This window comes from Oryzias latipes, chromosome 9 (genome assembly GCF_053564925.1).
Source record: "Oryzias latipes strain Hd-rR chromosome 9, Olatipes_Hd-rR_3.1".
NCBI classification, from domain to species: Eukaryota; Metazoa; Chordata; class Actinopteri; order Beloniformes; family Adrianichthyidae; genus Oryzias; species Oryzias latipes.
Window position 1 is genome coordinate 3,799,912 of NC_136245.1, and position 26,725 is coordinate 3,826,636.

General features: G+C 42.6%; 3 protein-coding genes and 1 long non-coding RNA gene across 4 annotated transcripts; 1 reads left to right on the plus strand and 3 right to left on the minus strand.

Moving 5' to 3' along the window:
• Positions 1–769: 769 nt before the first annotated feature.
• On the minus strand, positions 770–4,765 carry LOC101173070 (actin, cytoplasmic 3). Its single transcript, XM_020706295.3, has 9 exons — positions 4,602–4,765; positions 3,586–3,710; positions 3,390–3,512; positions 3,205–3,315; positions 3,033–3,117; positions 2,174–2,335; positions 1,924–2,103; positions 1,573–1,754; positions 770–1,161 (listed from the first exon to the last, which is right to left on the minus strand). The coding sequence occupies exons 2-9, from the start codon at positions 3,706–3,708 to the stop codon at positions 1,018–1,020; spliced, it is 1,110 nt and encodes a 369-aa protein (XP_020561954.1). The 5' UTR covers positions 3,709–3,710; positions 4,602–4,765; the 3' UTR covers positions 770–1,017.
• Positions 4,766–7,749: 2,984 nt separating this feature from the next.
• Positions 7,750–12,080, minus strand: LOC110015661 (uncharacterized). Its single transcript, XM_020706294.3, has 3 exons — positions 11,943–12,080; positions 10,763–11,128; positions 7,750–8,511 (listed from the first exon to the last, which is right to left on the minus strand). Exons 1-3 carry the CDS (start codon positions 11,949–11,951, stop codon positions 7,843–7,845), a joined length of 1,044 nt encoding a protein of 347 aa, XP_020561953.2. The 5' UTR covers positions 11,952–12,080; the 3' UTR covers positions 7,750–7,842.
• Positions 12,081–17,887: 5,807 nt separating this feature from the next.
• Positions 17,888–26,248, plus strand: LOC101172589 (polyunsaturated fatty acid lipoxygenase ALOX8). The gene is made up of 15 exons (XM_023958814.2): positions 17,888–18,012; positions 18,093–18,272; positions 18,421–18,622; positions 18,712–18,793; positions 19,171–19,293; positions 19,375–19,478; positions 20,028–20,194; positions 20,307–20,450; positions 20,642–20,845; positions 20,921–21,007; positions 21,086–21,255; positions 24,708–24,829; positions 24,939–25,039; positions 25,244–25,414; positions 25,582–26,248. Exons 2-15 carry the CDS (start codon positions 18,123–18,125, stop codon positions 25,759–25,761), a joined length of 2,007 nt encoding a protein of 668 aa, XP_023814582.1. The 5' UTR covers positions 17,888–18,012; positions 18,093–18,122; the 3' UTR covers positions 25,762–26,248.
• LOC105354815 (uncharacterized) lies at positions 22,225–24,413 on the minus strand. Its single transcript, XR_002873905.2, has 4 exons — positions 24,253–24,413; positions 23,078–23,152; positions 22,709–22,762; positions 22,225–22,631 (listed from the first exon to the last, which is right to left on the minus strand). It is a non-coding gene; the product is annotated as an uncharacterized LOC105354815 (long non-coding RNA).
• Positions 26,249–26,725: the final 477 nt, after the last annotated feature.

Below are 26,725 nucleotides of genomic sequence, written 5' to 3' on the forward strand. Positions count from 1 at the left end.
TAGAGAGCAGAAATGTTGAGATTGAGTTTAGAGGTGAGGGAAGAACGGAGCTCCAGATTAAAACCACGTCTGCAGATGAAGACTGTGGTGATGAAGCAGGAAGTAAAGATTTTGATTCTAATTTTAACTGCACCCCCTTAGTACACACGCCCTTTACCCCTCCAAATATACACTCCAACACAAACACAAATACATGCACACACCTCCTCCTGGGCTGAGGGTGGCTGGCCCCTGCCATGGTCCTTCTTGGACCAACCGTGGGCCAGATGGGTGGCTGCCTGGAGCGCAGGGCGGTCTCCCCTTGGGGGGCCCTGCCTCATACCAGGGGTTGGGGTGGGGGGATGCCCAGAACTCCTGGGTGGTGGTGAGGTGCTCGTCTGGGGCTGTGGGGGCTCTTCTGGGTCACGTCGGGCCCTCCCAGCGTGGTGGGGGGGCTGCTTTCCTGGTTGGGCTGGTCCCCCCATGCCTCCCTGCTCTCTGGCTTTGGGGTCCCCCGTGGCGTCCCCCTGATTCTACCTGTGCTGTGCAGGTCTGCTCCTGCTAGGTTCACCACATGGAGCTACAATATAGATATAGAGGAAAACCAAATAAGTAGTGAATGGAAGAACATGAGGATGGATGGTGTGAGTGAGGAGGATGCAAAGGAGAGGGGCGGATGGAGGTGGAGCATCCTCAATGTAATGAAGAACTCTGATCTAAACTCCAAGTTTTTCCTCCAGAGAGCAAAGACAAGCATAAACCTGCAGCTGTAAATGAAAGATCAACACTGTTTAACCAAGAACTATTTATTTTCCACAACTGCAACCAGTTTTGAGATGACAGAGAGTGTTCCTGTACAGAACATAGAAGATGGAGGCAAACCCTGAAATTTTCAGCTCCTCTCAAACCAGACTGTTGGATCTTCAATTCAGGCTGTTGAGTAAAGTTCATCTTGTTGGACATCTTTAATTCTGTTCAAGATGAAGCAGAAGTCTGGAAGAGATCAACTGAAGCCTAATCACTGCCAGGGCAGGTCTTTTAGAAACATGTGCGGTGGACGATGCTGGGACCGGACTCATCGTACTCCTGCTTGCTGATCCACATCTGCTGGAAGGTGGTCAGGGAAGCCAAGATGGCGCCACCGATCCAGACAGAGTACTTCCTCTCTGGAGGAGTAAAGATCTGAGGGGCAGAGAAAAAAAGATTAGTTCAAGAACAGCATCACTTCAGAAGGAAAGTGAACTTAAGCTAACATTAAAAACACATGTGTGACTAAGAGCTGAAAAGCTGCAAGATTCCTCTTTACACCGTCTAGTCAGACAGTGGAACAATGTTGAACCACTTTAGACTCATGTTTTGACTGGACCCTTTAACATGTTGATCATTTCTCAGGCTTGATATCACATGTTGGTTGACACGTTTAAACTTTATACTGAAGTAGGGATTTTGATTATATTTTAAGTCCTTAAATCATTTTAAGTGGCAGCAGATTAGTCCATCAATGCTGCTTTTGGGAAAGAAAGTAAATAAAACCCTGAGTTTAGGGTTTTATTTACTTGAATTCAACAGGCAGCATTGATGGTCACAGTATACCTCAATCTTCATAGTGGGTGGAGCCAGAGCAGTGATCTCCTTTTGCATGCGGTCAGCAATTCCAGGGTACATGCTGCTGCCTCCGGACAGCATCGTATTGGCATACAAGTTCTCATGGATGTCTATGTCACATTTCATGATGCTGTTGTAGGTCATCTCATGAATGCCAGAAGACTCCATCCCTGAGGAAGAACAGAATTCAGAAACCTCTACAGTACCTGAGCTTTAACAGCTTCTCTCACATTTCCACCATGTAGCTTTCAAACATCCAATCCATGTGATCAGTATTGGAATATTTAAGAAGTAGGACACCTGTCCCTAATCAAAGCTCAACATGAAGAGCATACCAACCGAGGAATGAGGGCTGGAAGAGCGCCTCAGGACAGCGGAACCTCTCGTTGCCGACTGTGATGACCTGCCCATCAGGAAGCTCGTAGCTCTTCTCCAGGGAGGAAGAGGAGGCAGCGGTCTGCATCTCCTGCTCAAAGTCCAGCGCCACATAGCAGAGCTTCTCCTTGATTTCACACGTAGCTACAGAGATCAGAGTCAGTTAGCAACTTCAGCAACCAGCTTGATGAGAAGTTCAACATGTCAGTCATACCTGTGGTGGTGAGCCTGTAGCCCCTCTCCGTCAGGATCTTCATCAGGTAATCAGTCAAATCTCTGCCAGCCAGATCCAGACGGAGGATGGCATGAGGCAGAGCATAGCCCTCATAGATGGGCACAGTCTGGCTGACACCGTCACCAGAGTCCATCACTATTCCTTCAAGTATCATGATCAGGTTGAGAGTCCTTTAATGTTAGGTAAAGAAAACCTTCCGGACTTTACCACTGCCCAGAGAACGGGGGTGGGGGTGGGGGTCTACTCTCTTTGTTGAAAGTTGATTTGCTTTCATTTCAAGTATTCTTTTTTAATTAAAGTACTATGAATTGAACATATACATTTTGTGTGTTTGTAGTATTTTGTAGCTGGTACTGGTCTTAGTTATTTTCCCTATATTTCTATCTTAATCCTTTTTTAATTAATTGTGTCTGGTGGTCTGATCAGCCACTATGCCTATTGCCCTTTTGTTTTAAAGATGGGCTGGTTAAGTAAGGCTTAATGGTTGACAGCGTGCATTATCACTTTTTAATGCACGCCATGGAAGCCTGAACCGTCAGACATCGAAGTGCCGAAGCAACCGTGGTCATGTTGTGGATTAGGTCTGTGAGCCTAATCTACAACATGACCTACCAAAGATGTCTAGAGAAAAACCAAATAAGAAGTTAATGGATGGAGAACATGAGGATGGATGGTGTGAGTGAGGAGCATGCAGAGGAGAGGAGTGGATGGAGGTGGAATGACTCACTGTGCAGACCATAAAAAGAAGAAACTCCCACAGTCGTGTTGCATCAAGTTTCATGAAGATGGAGGTGAAAATGTCATCCATCCATCCCAAACTCCAGTTTCAGGGTCTCACCTGAGGTACGACCAGAAGCATACAGGGACAGCACGGCTGGGATGGCCACATACATGGCAGGAGACTTGAAGGTTTCAAACATGACCTAGATGAGTTAAAAATGGATAGTCAGGTTAAAATCCAGAGTTCAAAATCCACTCAGCCACAACTGAAGTGATCCGGCTGAACTCACCTGTGCCATCTTCTCCCTGTTGGCTTTGGGGTTGAGGGGAGCCTCAGTCAGCAGGACTGGATGCTCTTCAGGTGCGACTCTCAGCTCATTGTCGAAGGTGTGATGCCAGATCTGAGGAATGGAGAGCACTTTAGAGCAAAGACCAGGACCTTTCCCTTCAACTATGCAGGTCTATTAGAGAGCACCTTCTGCATGTCAGCCCAGTTGGTGACGATGCCGTGCTCGATGGGGTACTTCAGGGTCAGGAGGGACCTATTGCTCTGAGCCTCATCTCCAACGTAGCTATCCCTCAATCCCACCATCACACCCTGCACACAAACATCATGAGCCACAGGCTGCACTGTCTACCACGACAGGTGAAGTCCTCAGGGGTGACCGTACCTGGTGTCTGGGACGGCCCACGATGGAGGGGAAGACAGCCTGGGGAGCATCATCCCCAGCAAAGCCAGCCTTGCACATGCCAGATCCAATGTCAACAACGAGGGCAGAGACTTTGTCTTCCATGTCTGAAAGGAATCAAACCACCAACTCTCATCTCCAGGAACAAGCAGGCATGCAGAGAAACGAGTCAGAGGAATTTCAGTAAATGAGGGAGAGACTTAAGAGTTATGAAACATGAAGCCACACCCATTTAAAAGGCAGACGCTCCACCACAGTTCAGATGCAACTACTCCATAATCAGATTATACCTGCATTTAAACAAGAAAGTTGAAGTGAAGACAAAACAGGATGAAGACCTAGGAGTGATGAGTTAATGAAACTGAAAACACAAGTTTCAGGCAGAAAAGGAATCCAACTAAAATGCATCACTGATGTTTCTCTTGAGTTAACCACAGAAAGCCACACCAAGTATTTAAATTTAATTGGAAAAACATGAGTTGAGGTGTCTTAACCCGTGTGCTATCTTAGATGACCCCACCCTTCCATTGACGTGTTCTCCCTACCATAACAAAGCTGGATAAAGGTGGAAAGATTTCACGTAATCCATGGACACCAGTGAAGATCAAAAATCATTGAAGAAAATGAAGATGTTATGTGCTGTCTCTTTCTCCCATATACCTTTCCAGTACTGTTCAATTTCTAGCCTTTGTGGGTCTGCTCGGCTGTTTTACCCTGCCACTGAGCGTACACTTTCGCAGGCTGAGTAGCGAAGAGCCTGTTTATTCGTCTGGCGTCATTGTCTCTTGTGTACCTCTTTAGGCGGCTGCTCAAGGCTAGGAGCCTTTGTTTGGCAGTTATATACATATATATATATATATATATATATATATATATATATATATATATATATATATATGTATATATATACACGCCAAAAAAGTGTGAGCACCCCTGATGACCCTACTCCCAATGTTAAAGTGCCTAATAGCACAATGGTTAAATCCGCAGCCATTTACCTGTTGCAGGTGAGATCTGGTGTGTCTCTGACAGTCGCTCTGCCCCAGCTGCTGATCACTGACACTGCTGATAGAGATGTGATGTTCACGAACGAAACAAATCTTTTGAATGGCTCATTAATATGAACAATGGGTATCCAGTCGTGATTGCCTAGGAGCTGTACTTTTTAATTTTTCCCCTGAGTTTATAAGAGAACTGGACGGAGTAACTCCGCCCCCCTGGTGTTCTAAACAGGAAGTACCCTCTGGTTCTAAGAAGTCAAAATTCCATAGACTTCTATAGAGATATAAACAGCTATTAGTCTGTCATTGTATTGGTCAGAATAACAACTCTGGATCTGATACCTTTTATTTAAATATGTTCTGGATAATACATGTTTTTGAGATGTTTTTTTTTTCTGTAGTGCAAGTTATTCAAGTTATAAACCGGTCCACCAAATACGTCAACCAGACCATGTGGTGTCTGCAGATGTTAATCTTTAACACCAGGAAGGATTGGAAACAATCCATTAGGTACAAAGAGAAACAAGTCACAGTGTCCTACCACCAATGTAAATTCTGATTACTTAACCTTTCTTAGAAAACGCATGAAACCAGTTGCAATTACAGTTTTTCTATCGCTTTGGCTTATTTCTTGGAACAGAAATCACATTCCCAAAGCTCTCTGAGCTTTTGCCAAGACAGTCTAGATGGTTCAGCAAAGGAATCTGGATCAGCAGCAAAATGTCCTCTCTCTCCCAGAACAGTAAACTTCTGTTTCAAAAGCAAATTTGTCTCCTTCAAATAAACAGAACCACCAAAAGGACACATTCATTCTCAATGGCTTTGGCTCATTTCTCTTATCAGAAAGGATATTCTCAAAAATCTTTGGTCTTTCCTCGAAATGACTGCAGCACAACAGCAGCAGAAGCTCATCTGTCTCCCAAAACAGTTCATCTTTGCTCCAAAACTAAGTTCTATGATCATTCAAAGTGTCAGTGTCCTCAAAATACATCGTCCCTTTAGCGTTCTGTTGGTCCTTCAGATCAAAACGTTCAGATATTTTCTCATTGAGTCACATCAGCATGAAAATGCTGAACCCTCATGACCAGCAGACAGAATATAAAAGTGAATCAAACTGAAAGTGAAACTAGAAAAGAAAACATAATGCAATCACACTGACAAGGAGATTGTTGTGGTTCTTGATGTTCTTCATGTCTTTACTGTAAAGTAATTGTCTCAGAGCAGAAAGAAAATGTTCTGCTGTGATCTCTACAAGCAGCATCCATTGCTTGGAGGAGAATTCTTTGATCCAGAGCCTGAAACTTGCAGACCTTCCACCTCCAAGCTGAAAAAAGCTCCTCTATAGGGCTGAGGAACGGTGTGTTCAGTGGCAGGAACACATTCAGCATCCTAACATCCTAAACAGACATCATTCATCTAAGATTCACCAAAGTGATGGAAAAAAGCTGGAATCTGATGTTCTGTTGTTGTGAGTTTTGGTGCAGAGAGGATCACTGCTGCTGCAGCTGAAACCATGAAATCAGTCCTGAGACAAGAATGAATGCAGGTCAGCAGACAGAAATTATTTGTATTATGTTCCCCTTGTGAGTCTGGTGGTCTGATCAGTCTCTATAACTGTTGTTCTTTGGTTTTCAGTTAGGTGGGTTAGTTCAAGTAAGTTGGTTTGCTCAGTTAGTTCAGTTGTTTTCTGTTAAATTTAAGGTTTACATTTTCTTTTGTTAATTCAACTTATTTAAAGGACTATGTGGACCAGCTCATTTCCATTTTGTTTATAATATAGTCTTTAATGTAATTTTTTTAGTTTATCTCTTCAGTTACTAATATTAAAGTACATTGTACTGTCAGTGACTTTATTCCTATTTCTTTCAATTTTTTTTTTTTTTTTTTTTACAGTAACTTGAACACACGTGGCCCTGGGCTGAGGATTTGATTCTAGAATTTACTTGAGCCAAGGGTGAAGCAGGATCTGTTCCAGACTGGGGCGCCTTCTTGGGTTTTGGATGAAGCATTGCTTCATAAAGTCTTTGCAGTCTTTGGAAAGGTTTTGCCTGAGTTGGAGCTTTTTCTCCATGAGTTTAGTTGAACTGAAGTGTTTGTTGTGGAGGCATTCAAACAGGACAATTCCCAGCTGCCACACTGTTGTGGGTTGATTGAAGCATCCATGTGGCACTTTTAGATTAGGTTAAAATCTTGTAACAGAAGGGGGGTAAGGAACATACATTATGAGCAACCGCTAAAGATAAAAAGGTAAAGGAGGGGCCAGACCACTCCCATCGAACTTTTTAACCAAAGTACCAAAAGTAGGACCAGTTCTTGGACCTCAGAATTGCAAGGCAATTCAATGAACAATTTGTTGGCTTTGTTTCCCACTTTTCATTTCAGCTTGGATTCGTTCATTCAAAGGTTTTTTCTGTTTCTTCTTCTGTAACATCTGCAGCTAAATTAACCATAAAACTTAGTTCCTATGCAGAAATGAAAAAGGCCCTGAAAGCACCTGCTCAATATGACGTTGATCTCCATCTCCTTGCTACAGCTTAAAGCTTGCTACAGATTTCATGGCCAAACCTATGGACCACATTTTCAACTCGAGCTTAAAAAAAAACATAATCCTAAAATTTGGAAGGCAGCCTATGTTCTCCCTGTCCTAAAAGGTGGAGAGCAGTCAGATTTAAAACAACAACAGGCCCATTTCCAAATGATCAGATCTTGGAAAAATTCTTGAATTACATTTTAATTCTAAGCTAAAATATTTTCCAACATCCAGCTGTGTTCTATGTGAAACTCAATCAGGTTTCAGCGCCAAAGTGCAATCACAGCTGCAGTGTCTGCAACAAATGACATCATCAATGCTTTGGCCACAAACCTGCTCTACTGTGTTTGTCTCCTCTGCTTTCCCCTTTTCTGATCAAGTTGACAATGAAGAAAAGCTTAGGAAGTTTCTCTTTGTTGTGGAGAACCCAGCATTTCAGCTGTTTAGCATCGGTGGAAAATATTTTCCCTGTTGGAATTCAGCTGCTCAGATCTGCTGCTGATCCCAGAAATGTTGACATGAGGAACCATTTTAAGGGAAATAAAGAGGCTTTCCTACAAAATCAAATCTAGAACTAAGAAGAAAATGTCTGTCAAACTAAAACTTCTTTAGATTTTGTACAAAGTTTATTAAAACACAACAACGGTTGACTAGGATGAACAAAAAGAGAATAAAATAGTTTTAAATATTGAAATTTCTAAAAATAAATCAGGAGTTTGTCTTCTTCATTTTTTTGGCTGTTGGTGCAGCATCCGTACTTTTAGCACTTCTCTTAAAGTTCTGCTGTCCATGCTCCCTTTTTCTTTCTGCCAGTATGGCTTTGAGCTTCTTGACCCACTTTGCATTCGTAATGTTCATTTTCGGGGGCGGTACGGGTTTTATCTTGGGGTGTGAGGTGTTTGAAGGTCTCTTTGAAGAACTGGGTCCATCACATCTCCCTACAGGATTTCCTGTGTGTTGTCTCTTTAGAACAAGCTTGTCTTGGTCTTTCAGCTTCTCGTAGGTCCAGAAGTCCTCCTTGTGTGATGAAGAACACTGAGTTGGAGGAGAGGCAGAGGAAGCAGTGGAGAAACGTCTTGGAGGAGTGTCTGAATCTGAGGAGAAACTCAAACCACCCGTAGGTGTTCTGGGAACAGAGTTGATGTTTGGAGAGGATGGAGCATAGAGATATTTCTGAGGAGGAGAGTCTGAGTCTGAAGAGGAGCTCAGTCCAAACTCTGGAACTGCGCCAGTCTGTGTTTTTGGAACAGAGTTGATGGTCTCCTCTGGGTTCTCCGATGTTCCAGGAATTGGAATTCTTCTCAAAACCAGTATTGGATCGTCAGGATCACTCGGGTTTGGAAGCAAAAGAGATTTCCAAGTGTAGCGCTGCTCTGTCTGAACATAAAGAATACATTTATTTCAGTATTTCTCTAGAAATAAAAACATGTTTGAAGATTCTTTACTTAATTATGTGATAAACATTTTCATCAGAGTAAATCCAGTTTCATCTTTTTTATTAAAGAAGTGTCTGTTAACTGTCCAGGTTGTCTAGATCAGTGTTTTTCAACCAGTGTGCCGTGGGAGATGGTCAAGTGTGCCGTGGGAAATTGCCCTCATTCACTGATCTAAAAACATTTTCCATCTCCAGGATATCAGCTCTGTGTTCATCCAAACAGGCCCTGATAAAACACTGAGTACTTAGGAATATGAAAGATCGTTAAATACTTTTTTCTTTGCGTTTATTTTATTTTATTAAAGACATTTTGATAAGACCGCGATTTAGCTGCAGCTTCAGCAGTATTTTGAAAAGTACCGCCCCTTTAACTGTCTCCACCAATCATTCTTGGAGGCTTAATCACACGTCATCAATCTGACCAATCAGAAGTGGTTAAAGTCTTCACTTCCTTGTCCCGATTAAGCTCATAAAGTCGCTCAGTTCTAACAAAAATACCAGCTAAACCTGTGTAGCTTTGCACAGAATCCGGTATCAGACCGTGGAACAAGTGCACAAAACAATGAAGCTCTGAAAAGCGATTTCCGGACGTTTTTGCACTTCATCTCCCATGATGCATTGGGTTAAAGTGACAGCGCACAATGAGTTCTGTTGTTAAACGTCTTGAAACCACAAGAACACACCTCAAACTGTTTTTAAATCTTCTAACTTAACTTTTTTTACATCTTTCAGAAAAACAGCTGCAGCTTCCAGCTTTTTCTGCCACAATTATCTCAAAAATGCACGTGAGATTGCGAAGGCACTGTAAATCAATACAGACTATGAGTTTTTCCTTTTTTTTTATTTTTCTATTTTAGGATGCTGGTGTGCCACGGGATTTTTGTCAGGTTATTTCAAGGTTAAAGTGTGCCGTGGCTCAGAAAAGGTTGAAAAACACTGGTCTAAAGGACCAGTAATACATAAAGTATTAAAAGCAGGTAAAGAGGCGGAGGAGGGGCTTTGGCTTCAAACTCTGTCAGAGAGATGCAAACACGGGCGTCAGATTGAGACGCAGCTTTCCCTGCGGGAGTTGAAGCAGAGATTTTCCCTGGGATGATTTTATGATCTCAAACATGGAAACATGATTACCAAGTAGAACTGTTCAAAATAATAAACCTGATCTCTAATCATTCTCAGTTTCTACCATGCATTGATAAACACATGGCTCCATGCAGCGATCAGACCAGAACCAGTAGCTCCTCCCACACGCGGCGGTGGTCGGTATCATCCTTTAAAGAACATAATGTCCATTTGCAGCTTCGTATGCTTCAGACGATGTCCGATTGGCCAATCTACATGTCAGTCAAGTCCTGTATTTCTCAGTGAGGATTTTGATTGGCTGGTGGATTTTTAAGAAGTACTTTTTTTTATCTTTTCTGGCCCCCGATCTACACTCAAGTCCTTGAAGATCGACCGGTCGATCGCGATCGACATAATGAGCACCCTTGAATAATATATACATGCATAATATATATAATGATGTCAAAACAGGTTGTGGCTCCGGGTGCTTTCTTTTTTATTAGGGGCGGTCCCAAATGGCTCCTTGAGTAAAAAAGGTTGCCGACCCCTGAACCTGGTCAATGTTGCTCACATACCACAGTCATCAGCCTAAGTGGACTCAAGTCTTTTAGTTTCTGCCTTTGGTTTGATCATGCTGGAGTTCTTTCTGTCACATTTCTATTTGATGATGATTCTGCCACAAACCTGCTCTACTGTGTTTGTCTCCTCTGCTTTCCCCTTTTCTGATCAAGTTGAAATAGTGAAGAAAAGCTTTGGAAGTTTCTCTTTGTTGTGGAGAACCCAGCATTTCAGCTGTTTAGCATCAATAGAAAACATTTTCCCTGTTGGAATTCAGCTGCTCAGATCTGCTGCTAATCCCAGAAATGTTGACATGAGGAACCATTTCAAGGGAAATAAAGAGGCTTTCCTACAAAATCAAATCTAGAACTAAGAAGAAAATGTCTGTCAAAACCTCTCTAGATTTTGTAGAAAGTTTATTAAAACACAACAACGGTTGACTAGGATGAACAAAAAGAGATTAGAATAGTTTAATTATTCATCTTTCTGTAAATTAATCAGGACTTTGTGGCGGTGAAGTTTTTATTATTTTGGCTTTTGCTGCAGCTGAAAGAAGGAGCATTTATGGGAACGTACCAAGCTTGTACTGGAGCTCAGCTGAACATTTGAGGAGGTCTTTGGAGACCTGTGTGAAGAACTGGGTCCATCACATCTTCCTACATGATTTCCTGTGAAGTCCTCCTTGTGTGATGAAGAACACTGAGTTGGAGGAGAAGCAGAGGAGGCAGCGGAGAGACTTCTTGGAGGAGAGTCTGAGTCTGAAGAGGAGCTCAGTCCAAACTCTGGAACCGGGCCAGTCGGTGTCTTTGGAACAGAGTTGATGGTCTCCTCTGGGTTCTCTGATGTTCCAGGAATTGGAATTCTTCTAACAACAAGTCTTGGATTGTCAGGATCGCTCGGGTTTGGAAGTAAAAGAGATCTCCAAGTGTAGCGCTGCTCTGTCTGGACATACAGAATACATCTATTTCAGTATTTCTCTAGAAAAAATGAAAATTTGTTTGTTTAAAGATTCTTTACTGAATTCTGAATAAAACACAACAACATTTGGCTGGGATGAAGTGTCTGTTAAGAGTCCAGGTTGTCTGAAGGACCAGTAAAACATAAAGTCCAAAAACACATCAGTCAGTCTAAATCCTTCAATAAAGTTCCGTTCTAGATTTTTCCATTAAGGCCACAGTTTTAAAACAAAACATCTGAAAAACAAAATCTGCTTTAAACTGGAAATTCTGCTGCTGCTAAAATGAAATCTGCTTTTCTCATCATTCAGTTCTGACAGAAACACCTGACATCCAGAAAAAGTCAAGTCAGTTCTGTCATTGAAATAGTTCTGTTTATGGAAGACTTCCTGATTGAATCTGCAGCGTTTTAAACAGCTGATTCTCTTCCTGTTGACACAGTCAAACGTCTCCTTAACCTGTTCTGTCTGTAAACTGAGGTCAAATTTATAAAAAAATTATTTAAAAAAATCAAACTTTCTATGTTTTCATCTATTTTCAGTCTTGACTTTAAAAATAATCATTTGGTAGCAATAAGAAGTCAGCTCAGTCTCATAATTCAGTGTTTTATGGGCGTAAAGCTTATTTTCCTTAATATGTTTCATTTACAAACAAACTGAGGTCATTTCTACATTTCTACAAAACAAAAAAAAAACATTTCTAGAAATGTTTTTTATGAAAGTCTTCAGTAGTTTTCCTCATTTTTCAGAGATTGTAGTTGTTCTCAGTCAAACTAAGAAACACAGAAACAGCATTGTTACTTCTTCCATGATGGCGTCTCTTCTGTCTCGTACAGACTTTATGTGGATGAAGAAGAAACTTGGGGTTCAGAGTGTTTCTGAGGAAAAGCTGGAGCCAAAGTGCTGCTTCTGAGCTGGTCGGCTGTTGGGTCGTCAATGGTAACAGGAGGACTTTGCAGCATTTTTTCAAATTCTCTAGAACCCATCCTCTTTGTGACATCACAGCGAACAATAACAACACGTCTCCATGGTTTCAGCTGCTTGGTCATGTGATTTGGGTCAAAACTGGACTTTTCAAACATAGTTTGAAAAATACAGAATAATACAAATACAGAAATTACTAAATAAAAAAACCTAATACAGAATTACTAAAAACAACCCCGTTACAAATGAGCAAAACCAGAAACACAACAATGAAAGCGGAGACACGCCTTCTAACGGAACGGGACTTAATATAAATCCTAAATATAAATATAAATGCTTCATATAAAGCATTTTTTATTGTATTACTCCAATAAAAATGACAACAATGTTTAGCAAGTTAAAGTTTTTGCATCACTTCCAGTCTTAAGGGTTTTCTCTTTCCGTTAAGACCACTCCGGGAAAAATGCTTTTGGACTTTTTCAAGTATTTAAAATGCCCACATAAAGAAAACAGTAATTAATAACTTAGAAAAATCATACACGATTGGTTTTAGATTACATCCCTTTCTGTTAGAAGAATGTTAATTTGCACCCGGCGCTTTCTGGCTCCTCTCTCTCTGTGTGGGGTGGGTGGTGCTGGGCCCTGGGTGTCGGCGCCTCGGGGGATGGGGTCCCTGGGCTGGGGTGGCCTGGCCCCTATACTGGGGGGGGGGGGGGGGGGGGGGGGCTGTTTGACCACCGGGGGGACAGTCTACCAGCTGTCCCCAACCTACCCCCTTCCTCATATAACCTCATATTAGGGTGAGGGGGTGGGGGGTTTAGCCTGCGATGCGCCTTGGGGGGGGAGCTACTTGGCAGTGGTACCCCTCCCATGGTTGCCGTATGGAGTGGGCCCCCCCTCTTTCGGTTTTATTTTAGACATGTAGGGCCCTTGGTAGGGGGGGGGGGGTGCTTGGACATCACTGCCAGCAAGCAGCGGATGTCCTCCTAGCACCCTACCTGCCAATTTTAACCGCACCGTAGACATTTAGGGCCCCTGGTGGGGAGGGTGAGGGGACATCACTGTGAGTAATCAGGAGATGTCCCCTCAGTGCCCTACCCGCCAATTTTAACTGCACCCCCCTTAGTACACACACCCCTCCCCCCTCAAAATATACACTCCAACATAAAACACACACACATGCACACACACATCCTCTCAAACACACATACACGCACACACATTTTGCAAGGAAGGTGGGACCTAGGACCATCTGTCCCCTACCCCCTTCCCTGGTGGGGGGTACGGGTCCCTTGGCGACGGCTGCCGTGTCCCCTGGGTGCCGGTCTCCTGGGCCCGGCGGTACTCTCTCCGCTCGGGGGGGGAGGGTTCACATTACACTTGAGCCGGGGGTGTCCGTGTCCCTGGGGGTGGGCTCTGGTTCTTGCCCTTGTGCGCTGGGCCCCGCCAAACATCCAACAGTGGCCGAGCCTGGTCGGGCCATGTTTACAACACCCCTTGTGGGCCCCCCTTTTTCCCCGGGCTGCGCCCCTCCGGGGTGGGGGTGGCTGGCCCCTGCCTTGCTCCTCCCTGGACCAACCATGGGCCGGGTGGGTTGCTGCCTGGAGTGCGGAGCAGGTCTCCCTTGGGGGTCCTGGCTCGTACCTGGGGTTGGGGTGGGGGGATGCCCGGAACTCCTGGGTGGTGATGGGGTGCTCGTCTGGGGCTGTGGGTGCCCTTCTCGGGTGGGGCCCTGCGTTGGGCTCTTCCGGCGCGGCGGGGGAGCTTCTCTCCTGGTTAGGCTGGGGCGGCGCTCTCTTTCCTCCGTGCTTCCCTGCTGTCTGGCTCTGGGGGCCTCGCGGCGGTCCTGCTGGTCCTAGCCTGGGTGGCGGATTTGGTCGCCCGGGGGGCGGTTGTCCCCTGCCTTCTGCCGTGTGGCGTTGGGGGGCTCAGGTTGCCGCTGCTGCTGCGGTGGGGGTCTGGGTGTGGGGATGGCTGGGCACTCTCCCTCCTTCTTTTCACGTTCCACCATCCATTTTAGAAGAACATAAACACTCACCTGAGCACAGGTGTTAGCTCACCTTTGCACTAATAGTTTGCATGATTGAATGAATGAAATATTTCACACTAGTTGGTTTAAAGGCATAAGTATGCGTGTGTGAACACTATCTGTTTTGTGTTTTCTGTTGACATGTGGACATTTTTGCAGCTAGCAGGTGTGTTGATAACATTTCAGTGTGTGTGTGGACAGGCCCCGCCCTTTTTGTACTACATTTGAACCTTACCGTAATGATAAACAACCAGTAAACCTGTCTGCTCTATGCTGCTTCATGGTCTTATCCCCCCCCTCCCACTATCACCCCCCCCCTTCTCTAACGTCCCACTCTCTTCTTCCCTCCTTTCCTTTTCCGTCCGGTCCAACACCAAAGATTTTCAAACATGATTGAAATTAATAAAGTTTGGCCTCAATTACAAAAGGGGTTTATTCAGACATACCTCTGGTTTTCTGTCATTTACATAATGATCTAAGGAAGCCTGTTGCTGCTGCTGGATGCTGACATCAGAACAAAAAGGAAATAATTTCTAGTTTTAACTGTAACAAGTAAATGGAGGATTTAAAAACAATGTCTGAATCTTTTCTTCTAATGCCTTAAAACCTGATTTTAGAATATAATACTTTATTGTCATCATACAGAAATTTGACAAAACTAAAACCAGCCGTCACGCGAAGGGGCAAGTTAAAAAGAAAACTGTAATTATTAAATTGTAAAAAATCTAAAATAAAAGAAAATTTCATGAGGGGGAATGTGGGAAGCATCCAGAAGCAGAGAGGAGGAGGAGGCAGAAGGTTCCAGGGGGACAAGGAACTTTAATAAATGAAACAAAAACTAAATACCAAAATCCACGGCAGAGTAGGATAGGACAGGATAGGATAGGACAGGACAGGACAGGACAGGACAGGACAGGACAGGACAGGACAGGACAGGACAGGACAGGACAGGACAGGACAGGACAACTCAAAACTCCACAGGAACCAGGGGAAGAGCATAATACTGAGCACCACAGGAGAAAGGGAAGACAGGACTTAAATACATACAGGACTGACGAGACACAGGTGGAAACAATGAGGGCAGATAGGGACCAAAAGTAAAACTTGAAACAACATAACAGGACACCTTTCAAAATAAAACAGGAAACTGAACTGAAATAGAACCAAAAACAAAAGCAAAGAACTCTAACCGTAACAGAAACAATATAAATATGTACATATGCATGTATGCAAACGTCACGTTGTGTAGCAGGCTTTGTGTAGGAGCCTATTTGCTTAGCTATTTAGCTTTTTTTGAAATCTTTTTTTATTAATACTTTGGATGCAGTGAATTGAAGTAAACGATTTGAGAAGAAAGTGACAAACTGAAAATTACGTAAGCAGCTACGGTGAATGGAGACCCTACTCTAATCTAAATCTAGGTTTTGATTCCTATTGGGACCAGGACTGGCACGAGGATGAGCCCTTATGTAGCAATGAAAGGTGTGTGGTTTTGTACAACCAGCTGTCAGGAACTGGTGGTCCTGGACCCAAAATGCCTCCTACACCAGGCTTGGTGGCAGAAACTTCAACATTTATTATATAAACTGAAACATGAGCAAAACTCTGGAGAAGCTGACAAAGGAGATAACCTGACAATGACAAACTGAGAACCAGACACTTCAACCCACTGAGGACCTGGAGTGACTGACAGTAGACTAGTCAGAACAGAACATGACCAACAATAGCCGCGGTTACATGGGCAAAATATCTTGATCGGATCAATGGTCGGGTTAAAATTCACACGGGCACAGAAAACCTTTTTCCGATTAGAACAAGCGTTCCCATGGCTCACACTTTCGGTCAGAATTCATCAGTTGGGCATGCGCAGTAGTGTAAAAACTCCCGTATGAGGAAGTAGGTCCCGTTGTAAACAAACCTTTGCCGTCACATATATTTATGCAATTACGAGGCGATCTTCCAAACGGGCTTTTATTAATGTTATGAATATTATGAAGCTCCTGTTCGCTCATCATTTTATATTTAATCCGTGTGATCAGTGCTTTTTTTGTGGAAAAACGGAGCTGGAAGAACCCAGTGTTAGGAAAGGCTAACAACACGGGCTAACAACATTAGCCTTTTGATGGACACAAAATCCAGGACCATGCGAGAAACACAACAATGGTTAATTCGTATGATTTATAATAAAGATGCTCAACAGCCCTGGCCCTAATTGTCCTGCTACAACAAACATGATTTTCCTGTTGGCAGCCGTCTAGCTGCATGTCTGCATTTAAAGCACAAAGAGATCATTTCTCATTAAAATGTATGAAAAAAATGACTTTTTTCTTTAGAAATGCATTTTTAGTTCACTCTCCGTGTTCATACAAAATGATTGAGAGACTTGCTGTCACATTTGAACGTTTATCAGAAGAGTTATTGAAGCAGGAAGTCCGACTCTGTGAAGCTCTTTCTAACTTTACCTAGTTCTCCGAATCCTGCACTCTGATTGGTTGACTTCGCCTCCTCTAACCCTCCCTCCCCCCCTAGGTCCATTATCGGACACAGATCAGTTTAGACACAAATTTCTCGCAAGGAATGTGTCAGAATTCAGAGCGCAGTTGTAGCGCACTTGTGATTTGCGCCAGCAGATTCGAGCACACGCAGAAGCACATTTGAGCAGTTGTAATCACAGATTTGAAGTTGTAACTCTAAATGAACACATGCAAATGGGAATTTGGCAGTTTACAGCAGAAGATTTTTACACACAGATGCAGATTTTTTTTGCACAAGTATTCACATTCTGTATTACAAGTTCTCAAATCAAATATACAAGCTCGGCCATTTTGGAACATTAATACCTTCATAGAAACACCATCTATGCATGACGTAACCAAGAGCAGTAGTGACACACGATCAGAATGACGTTTACATGAACAACGATTGGATAAACGATAGGTATAACCCACCTATCTCAAATGTGTCCCTCCATGTCATTTCATGTGGCCCGTGAGAGCATAAAAGTTTATAATTTCTTAGAATATAAAAGAAAAATTGGTGCTTATTTATTCTTATCTAGGGGGAATCAGACTTGAAATATGTGCAGGGATTCCACAGAAGAAGGTGGAAGAGTAATAAACACTTGGGCTTGGGTTCAAAACATGCGTCAGAGGTTAATTATTGTTTCTAAATTGTCTCTGGTTGTAAACATGAATGTGTTTGGTTGTGTGGCCCTACAATGGATTGGTGAACTATCCAGGTGTACCTTAAATCTAACCTTTTGTTACAGTCTTGTGATTATTTTAGTATTTTGTCACTTAGATCTGAACTAAAGCTTTTCATTCTCTGATCTGATCTCAGAAGGTTTTATTGTCATCTACTGGTTACCATTGGTCTTTTCATTGCTAGAACTTCAACTGTCAAAGTCAGGCTAGCAAAAGTTCTACTGTTCTGGACTCCAGCAATCAAGTGCGCTGATGTGAGAGATGTGACCTAAAAAGCTGAAACAGCATCTTTACATCTGAAGAAGATGACAACTCCATCCAGCTGAGATGGAGGCTTCTTAACCAAAGAACCAACAGTAGGACCAGGTCTTTGTCCTCAGAATAAAGGGCTGAGTCTGACTTTCACTTTTTCCTAGCCTCTTCTGTAGAAATAAACCTCTCCTTTGTTATCTCACAGCTCAGGTGACACATTTCTGAGCTTGACACTTTCTCAGGTTTTCTCTTATCAAATGTACTGACCAATGATTGCTTCAGTTTTCTGAAGAATCTCACATGCTGAGGCTGTTAAAACATTTTGAAAGTTTCATCATCAGAAGCATGTGCTGCGCGTCACAGAACATGCCCACAACCCTGCCTTTAAAAGAGCGAAGCCTCTGTGAGGAGCTGTATCTGCAGAGCAGTTCTTCAGAGGACGTGTTTGCTTCGATTCTAAGAGGTGAGACCTGCTTTTTAAAAAAACCTGAAACATAGCAACAGAAGTGTCTCATTGATCTGTTTCTTGTTTGGTTCTTGAAGCCTGTTAGGATTTTTTTACTGAAAGTAAAAATGACTCTGGAGTACCAAGTGACCGTTTCTACCGAGGACGTGGCCTTTGCTGGGACCATAGATGACGTGTACATCACCCTGGTGGGCCAGGATGGCAGCAGCAAACACGTGAAGCTGGATAAAAGCAAGTTTGCCTTCCATAAAGGAGATGTAAGTAGAAAGCATTGGTGTGTGTTTAAGAGCGCCCCCTGTCTCTGCCACTGCTGTCAAAGTCTGCAGCTCTGGCAGAAGTTGTGGTTCTGGAGGAGGCAGAAAAAAGAAGAGATGAGGTGATGAACAAGTTTTCTCCCAAATCCAGGTATCCACCTTCACTGTGACCTGCTCTGAAGACCTGGGACAGCTGCTGGAGATCCATCTTGAAAAACAGGGAGGCATCATCATCAAAGACAGTTGGCTCCCTGCAAAGGTGGAGGTGGAGTCTCCTGATGGAAAAGTCTACAGTTTTCCCATCTACCACTGGTTAACAGACAGCAAGAAGCACTTCTTCAGGGAGGGGGCAGGTCTGTTCCTCTCACATGCACTTTGCTGTCCACATGCTGTCCTCCAGAATGATCTGACCTGCTTCTGGGCTTTTCTTCTCTGCTCTCAGCTGTGCTGGACTTCCAGGAGACAAATCCTCAGATGATCAAGACGAGGAAGAAGGAGCTGAAGAATAAGAAGAATCTCTACAGGTCAGAGTTCAGATCTCTAAAGACATTTTTTTATTGCTATGCTCCATCATGATCTTAGCTCTGATAAAAGGAGCCACAGCTCCTCCTACTGTTCACTGCATAGAAATACACTGAGAAGCTGATCACAGATCAGGGCTTTAGATGTGTAAACTATTGAAACTTTATAATTGATTCAGAATCAAGAAATCACCATGGCAACATCATCAATTAAACACAAAAGCTCAACATTTGCTCTCAAATTTAACCTTCAAAACTGACACATGAAGTGATCAATCTGCAGCCGTCTTTGCTGTTGGCCGTGTCCAGGTCCCTCTGGGATCAGGACTCCTCACAGCTGGCTGACCTTCCTCTGCTCTCTGCTGTTCTGTTCTGCTCAGGTGGGCCGTTTACAAAGAGGGAACTCCCCTCTGCATGGAGGCAGATACCCTGAAGTCTCTGCCCCCGGATGACCGCTACCCCTTCACCAGGGAACTGGAGTTTGGCTTCACAGCAGTGGCAGCGTAGGTGTCTGCTTGCTGATGGTTGGACATGTCAGAGTGACTTTGAGCTCAGGAAGTGACTGTAATGTTCTCACCCTGCAGGCTGGCAAAGCTGGGTTTGGAGGCGTGGTCTCATTGTATAGACAAGTGGAACAGCATGAGCGACATTGAAAAGCTTTTCGAGTGTCACGTGACCTCCATGTCAGGTACTCTCATTGATTCTTACAGAAAAAGAAATCTTTCCAAATACCATCAGAGATGTTACGGAGATGAGCAGTGCAGTTTTTACGCAGATGGAGAGAATATTTGTGACAAAAAGGCGCTCTTTCCAGGAACCACAGCTCTAGGAGGTCATACTTCAATAGAGATTATTATAGTAACATAGAGAGTAACAAAAATCTGGTCAAGAAAGATGAATCCTTCCTTGAAATCTGTTTGGAATTGGATGGGACACAGTTGATAAAGAGCTTGACCAATTTACAAAAACAAAAGCTCTGACATATATTCTTCACCGTGGCAAATCTTACGTAACGTCTAAAATTATAAAACAACTTAAAAACCTCCCCAAATTTTCTGTATTTCAGTTGTGTGATTGGTTTTTAGATGCAAAATATCTTTGCAGTGACAAACATTGTGTTTGAATGGATGTTTTTCACCCAAAATAAAGACAATATTCTTTTTTTTTAAAGATTTCACTAAATTTTAACAGCAATGTGTTTGGAGAACGCCTTATTAAAACAGATTTGTTTTGTCAGATTACGCCATGAAGCACTGGAGGGAGGACGCCTTCTTTGGCTACCAGTTTCTAAATGGAGTGAACCCGATGATGATCCAACGCTGTAAAACTCTCCCATCAAAGTTTCCTGTTCCCTCGAACATGACCTTCAGCAAGTCTCAGCTCACTCTGCGGACTGAAATGATGGTAACAAGCTCCTGACACGCAGCAGACAGATTCTTTTCTGGTTTCCACATGAACGTGGTGCTAAAATCAACCCCTGAGGGTAACAGCGTCATCTTTCTTCCATTCACAACAGAAAGGAAACATCTTTCTGTGCGACTACAACATTCTGGATGGGGTGGAAACAAACACCATCAATGGGAGGAAGCAGTTTCTAGCAGCTCCCTTGGTCCTGCTCCACAAGAATGAAGATGATGAGATGATGCCTATTGCCATTCAGGTGAGTAGAAGCTTCAGGAAGGTTTCCTCAGAAAAAGACATTTGAATTATTTCAACAAAAAGCTACAAGAACATGGCAGTTGGATAAGAAAGAGGACTGGAGTCAGATATCTTTGTTGTTCTCTGGCAGGACCAGGAGGCAGATCCTCCATGGATTTAATCATCACATGACACTTGTTGATTTCTCTGCAGCTAAAACAGAAACCAGGAAAGGACAACCCCATCTTCTTCCCCACGGATTCAGAGTATGACTGGCTGTTGGCAAAGACGTATGTGAAGAGCGCAGACTCCAACCTGCATGAGCTCAACTTTCACCTGCTGCGCACTCACCTGCTGGCTGAGGTGTTTGCGGTTTCTCTGCAGCGCAACCTTCCCAGAGTTCACCCTGTTTACAAGGTACCTGAAGCTGATCCGTCACCATGTTGATGTACTCTTTCTGGGTCTTCATAACTCTTCCTGTCTCCCTTTCAGCTCCTTATCCGTCACACACGCTACACCCTGCAGATCAATTTCTTGGCTCGAAAGTCGCTCATCTCAGAGAGTGGAACTATTACCCGGGTGAGTGAACTGCAGAAGATTTCTTCAGCATTTGTGGGTAATCAGAAGTCTCTAACTTTGCTTTGATTGCCTGTTTAGTACACAGCATCTGGTGGAAAGGGCATGCTGACCCTCTTGGACAGGAGTGTCTCCTCCTTGACCTACAGATCCCTCTGCATACCTGATGACATTGCTGATCGCGGCCTGGAAGATGTGCCCAACTTCTACTACAGGGACGATGGGCTGAAGCTGTGGAACATCATGCACAGGTTGGTAGTTTACATAACTCTGATGCAACATTTAGAAGCTTCTGCTACAGGTTTGCCTCCTTCATCTGCAGTAGGACATCATACATTTACTGTTAAAGCTTGTTGAACAGGTGAGTTTAACATGAATAATGTTGAGAATCCTTGTTGGATTATGTGGAGAGTCAAGAAGGTTCTAGAATGGATCATATCCAAACCTGCAGAAATCACAAACACCACCAAAAAATAAATCACTAACTAATCTATAGGATGTGTTTTTGGACCCTCCCTACACTGAAAAAAAAGACCTGTTGGATTGACATAAAAAAATCATGGACATCGGTTGCGCGCAAAAAAATCATGTTGAACCAATATAATTATTGCACATAATAAAATCATGTTCTACCGTAATGAATGCTTCTTTGTTTCTGCACCTAATAATTTTACATAAACAAACAAGATTTTATTATGTCATTTACCATAATTTTTTCAAACATTTAAAACACTATTATTTGTTTGAAATTACCTACATAGTTCATTTAATTTATAAATTATTTTAAAAACATTTAAATTGAAAAATAAAATTGCAATTGCAGATTATTATTTAAAGCAAATACTTTCTTGTGCATTATGACAATCCAATGAACATATGACACTGAACACAAATTTCAGATTTAACTTTTTTATTATCTAAACTTGAAAAATATGTTTACAGTGTAGCAAAAAATGACAAATCAAAATAAATTGGGCTTGCTATTTTTATTAAACAGAAGATAACAGAGCCAAAGCAAACAGCTGGAATCCCTTCTTAGGAAAAAGTTAAACTATTTAAAGGTCATTTTAGTCAAAGAGTCGGATTTTTAAGCCTGAAACCTTAGACACCACTTTGCCTTACAACTCTAATACAGTTTTTTTTGGATTACCTCAAAGTTGTGTGACGGAATGTCCAAGGGAGAGAACCCAAGAGCAGGAAGAACGACCCAAATCCAATAGTTCACTCGAAGGGGCTTTAATGCCAGAGAACCATAACACCAGAGCGTAGAACGAAGACGCTCCGACACAGAAACAAGATCAGACACTGCATAAATAGACAAACCAATCAACATAATACAGAACACCTGTGACCAGCAGGAGAGCTCAAGAAGGGAAGGGCCTCCAGGAGATCATAGCAGGAGCAAAGTCACGGGCCCCATGACAAGGTGTTTCTGAGATGAGGATGGTAATCAGATTTGTGCTGTAAATAAGGCCAAAAAAGCCTTGGCAACTGCCACTCAGACACTTGGTGGGTCGACCACCACAGCCTGGGAGATGTGGACCACGAGAATGTCCTCTTCCTCACCACTGCCAGTTCCCACCGTGGTGTCCTCGATTGCCTCCTGGATTGCTGCATGGTCTTCATTCTAAAGAACACAGAAGATATTTGTGTGCACAGTTCACATTTGAAGTTTAGTTAAAGCGTCTAGATTACACAACTCACCTGTACTTTGAATAAACCCCTGAACTTGCTTATATTGGCGAGAAGTTCAGCAGTCTGAAATACAAAGAGTCAAAAAAATTTAAATTCACATGAAAACTTTGGAAAAATACAATTCTTACCCTTGGCTCATCAATAAATGTTATAGTTAATGTGTTAACAAAATCATTATATCCTTAGTGTCATGTTAACAGAGGTAGTGGGATAACTGATCAACCATCAATTTCATTATTTATTATGTATGTATCTCTCTGCATAAAAGGTGCGTGTAAAGAGTAGGGCTGGCAATCTTGATTACCTCCCGATTCGATGACAATCCAGGAGACAATAATTCCAATAATATATAGTAAATGCATGGTGAGGGGGACCCACCTGACTCAGTGAAGACTGGAGCATGGACCCCAGCATGATCAGGGAGGAGCAGTTGGAAGTGTTGTGTGATGAGCTCTGTAATCAGGACAGAGGTTTATTAGTTAAATTTCAAATATATAGAGAGAGTGAGACTTCCACAGCTTTGTTGTATCATTTTAATAACTAAACATGCATTGGTTTGAAATCAATAGCTGCAAAAATATTCTGAAGAAATTAGACCAGAAAGAACATTAGACAGCTCCTCCCCCCACAGGATTCAAACCAGGCTTATGAGAACCCGCGAATTTTGAAATGGAAACTGCAAAACTAAACTAGCAGATCGGGAGTGGATAATCCCCCCCACCCATAAAGGATTCCCATATGAATTTATCACAAATGGGAGGAATATGTGAAGTAGGATTACAGACATTATTATAAGGCTGTAAACTTTTTACTACACATTATACACTTGTTCCAAAAGGACATGAATATTTTCACTCCATTAAACTCTCAAAGCTAAAATAAAAATATGTTCAGCATCATAGAATGAAAACAAAGCTCTGATTGAAACCAAAGATCTATGTAAACTGGACACACCAAACGCATTCTGTGCACGAGACGCGCACGGAAAATGATTGACAGCTGACTGAGACAGAAGTGCGGTGCTGTTTGCTGGTCAAATAATGCTGTCCTTAAACTAGCTCATGGTGGAACGGTATGGAAAAACTAAATAATGACAATAGTAATGATAGCTTTTCACATTTTCCTTCAATTTCGGTCTCCACAACGCAGAATATAGCAAAAAGAAATCCACTTAGTGACGATGAAAATTCCCCTGGCAGTTTCTGCCTGTGGAAAAAAAAACGCCGTACCCGCCAGCGCCCACTGCCCTCTGTCAAAAGCGAATTCCTACGGCATAACTACTCACCACTCTTCCCCGTACATCATTTGAAATCACCGCGTTTACAGCTGAATTTGCCTGTGACGTGAAAGTACAATGTACCGCGCACACACCTCCCCCTACCTGCCGTCCGAGGGCTGCTGCCGGCAGGGACAAAAGTGGCGCGCAGAGCCTTAACTTTGATAACTACGACAAAAGTGGATTACAAAGCTCTTCCCCGTGGAAAAAATAACACTAATGATACATTTACGCCTTCCACTTTCTTAAATTAATTTGTTAGAGTAAATTAACTTACCTTTTTTAAGTTCCTCCAGCCAGAGCAGGTGCTTGTAGCTTCTCTAAAATGGCTGACTGCAAAGTTTCCCCTCCTGGAATTCTTCTTCACCGATGGGGTTTACTTATCCAAAATTAAGGGGCAAAGGATCAAGCATAACTATTTCATGTTTTGTCAACATGATTTAAATATATAAAAGTAACACAGCAAGAAATGATGTGTGATTTTCAAGATTATATTATGTTTCGAAGGTAAACATAATTTGTTCATATTAAACAAACATGTTTACTATTTGTAAATTGAACAACCCCACTTTTCCCGTTTTTTCAGTGTACACAAATAGGGAGAATAGGCAAACTTCACAAAGAAGCAATACGACTGGGATTAGAAAATTCAAATAATGACAAAACACAATATACTGGACTCAAACTTCAGGTGGAAATGCGTGTTGTTGACAGTTTGTGTTCTTCTCCAAGGTTTGTACACGACATCCTCAGCTTCTACTACAAGAACGATGGCATGGTCCAGAATGATGCTGAGCTGCAGAACTGGATCCAGGAGATCTTTGAAAATGGCTTTCTGAGACGCAGTGAGACCGGTGGGTGGATTTTATGAAGTTGGAGATAAATACATTCCAGGAACATCAGTTAATGGTTGATCTGATATTAACCGCTGTAAGTGAAAACGTTTTCCCTCCTAATCCTCAGGAATCCCACAGAAGTTCACCACTGTGGCTGAGCTGGTCAAGTTTGTTACCATGGTGATGTTCACCTGCTCTGCACAGCATGCCGCTGTTAACACTGGACAGGTGAGTCTTCATCATTTAAAAGAGATCCTGGTTTCTATGTGTGAGATTTCTGGAAACTAAGGAGGAAATCTTAGACTGAAATCATCAGAGCTTTACTTTCTTATGAAATTTACCTGGTATCCATCCTTTTCTTTAAAGTATCTGAAGTATATTTTTAATCAATAATCCTCTTGGCCTCTGATTCAAATGCTACTTTTACTGCAGTATGACCTCTACGGCTGGATGCCCAATGGCCCCTCCACCATGCAGGAACCCCCTCCAACCCAGAAGGGTAAAGCAGATGAAGCCAGATTCCTGTCCACTCTACCAGATGTTCAGACTACAGTACACATTTTGGCTACCATCTGGCTGCTCAGTATGCAGTCCTCTGACGCGGTAAGAGAACAGGGGTTATGATGCCATCTTAATTCTCTGAACCCTGACAACTTCAATCGTTGTTACCGTGGTGACACTCCAGAACCACCATGCACTGCTGGGAAGACCCAGTTTTCTTCCTGCTTTTGATAGAAATGTGTGACTGAAAATGTCTGTGTTCTCCACAGCGATACCTTCATGAGTTTGTAGAGGAGCATTTCACCGAGGACTTTCCGAAGTACAAGGTCACCATGTTCCAGGGAGATCTCATTAAGCTCAGTGAAGACATCAAGAGCAGAAATGAAAATCTGAGGTTGCCGTACACCTTTCTGGACCCAAAGCTGGTGGAGAACAGTGTAGCCATTTGAACTCTGAGAAACCAGTTTGTTTCCACAAATGGAGAGGCTTCAATTAAGACTTAGAAACTAAAGTAGCCGTTTTTATTTTTCACAGGTCTTTGCACATCCACACATTCCTACATTTTTCTGAGTTAGCTTTCGGAATTCCTACATAAGAATTTAATTTTTCCGTGTTTTTGTGTATGTGACAATAAACTTGATTCTTTCATTCTATCACAAATATTAAGAACAGAGACTACTTTGATGGTAATCATGGTGGATTGGTGTTCTAAGAAACATTTAGAAGTGCATCTGATGTACTAACAGTTTGTTCAGGATGTTTTGTGTCTTTTCTTAAAGACAGCTAGGACAGGCTCCACCCACTGAGAAACAGGGATTAACGGATGAATATTCGACATAAATGACCCCCCATTCCATCACCAATTTCTTATGGGTCATGTACTTATTATTGAATCTGTTCTTCTCTGTAAATGCTAAAACAATAAACTAATTAAACGATGATCCAAGTTTCTCTCAGCTTTTTGTCTAGTTTGTTGATAAGTGATTTTATTAAGTATTTGTTCTTTGTACCCCAATATCAACATGTGAAACCTCAGGATGACTTCACAGTAAAGAAAACTGTGAAGTCAACAGAACAATCAGGCCAAAAGAATGGATCAAGCAGACAACGGAGAACATACCGATCTCATCTACCATGTAGTCTCACATCAATGGTCACCATGACTAGAGTATTAGAGCTTTGATCAAAGCCAATCATGCTCTCTCCCAACAAGTCTCTAAACTGGCCAGCCAAGTTACCACCCTGCTTTCCATTCAGGCCTCTGCTACCACCCAACCAGTGGAGTGGAGTGGAGTGTGAGCAGCAACCATTCCTCCTGCGTCATCATGCGAGTCCCATTGTAGAGATCCTGAACCATTTTGTGGCGAGCCTAATTGCTGCCGAGGTTTCCTGTTAGTGGTCCACAGTGTTCCA

Bases quoted from the DNA above. Each gene is read 5' to 3' on its own strand.
- LOC110015661 (XM_020706294.3), bottom strand. The intron at 8,512-10,762 runs GTACGTTCCCAT...CTTTATGTTCAG, and splicing joins TGAGCTCCAGTACAAGCTTG to ACAGAGCAGCGCTACACTTG.
- LOC101173070 (XM_020706295.3), bottom strand. From the start codon at position 3,708: ATGGAAGACAAAGTCTCTGCCCTCGTTGTTGACATTGGATCTGGCATG. The intron at 3,316-3,389 runs GTGCTCTCTAAT...TCCATTCCTCAG, and splicing joins ACTGGGCTGACATGCAGAAG to ATCTGGCATCACACCTTCGA. The intron at 3,118-3,204 runs GTGAGTTCAGCC...TAACTCATCTAG, and splicing joins ACAGGGAGAAGATGGCACAG to GTCATGTTTGAAACCTTCAA.
- LOC101172589 (XM_023958814.2), top strand. From the start codon at position 18,123: ATGACTCTGGAGTACCAAGTGACCGTTTCTACCGAGGACGTGGCCTTT. The intron at 19,479-20,027 runs GTACTCTCATTG...TTGTTTTGTCAG, and splicing joins TCACGTGACCTCCATGTCAG to ATTACGCCATGAAGCACTGG. The intron at 25,415-25,581 runs GTAAGAGAACAG...TGTTCTCCACAG, and splicing joins GTATGCAGTCCTCTGACGCG to CGATACCTTCATGAGTTTGT.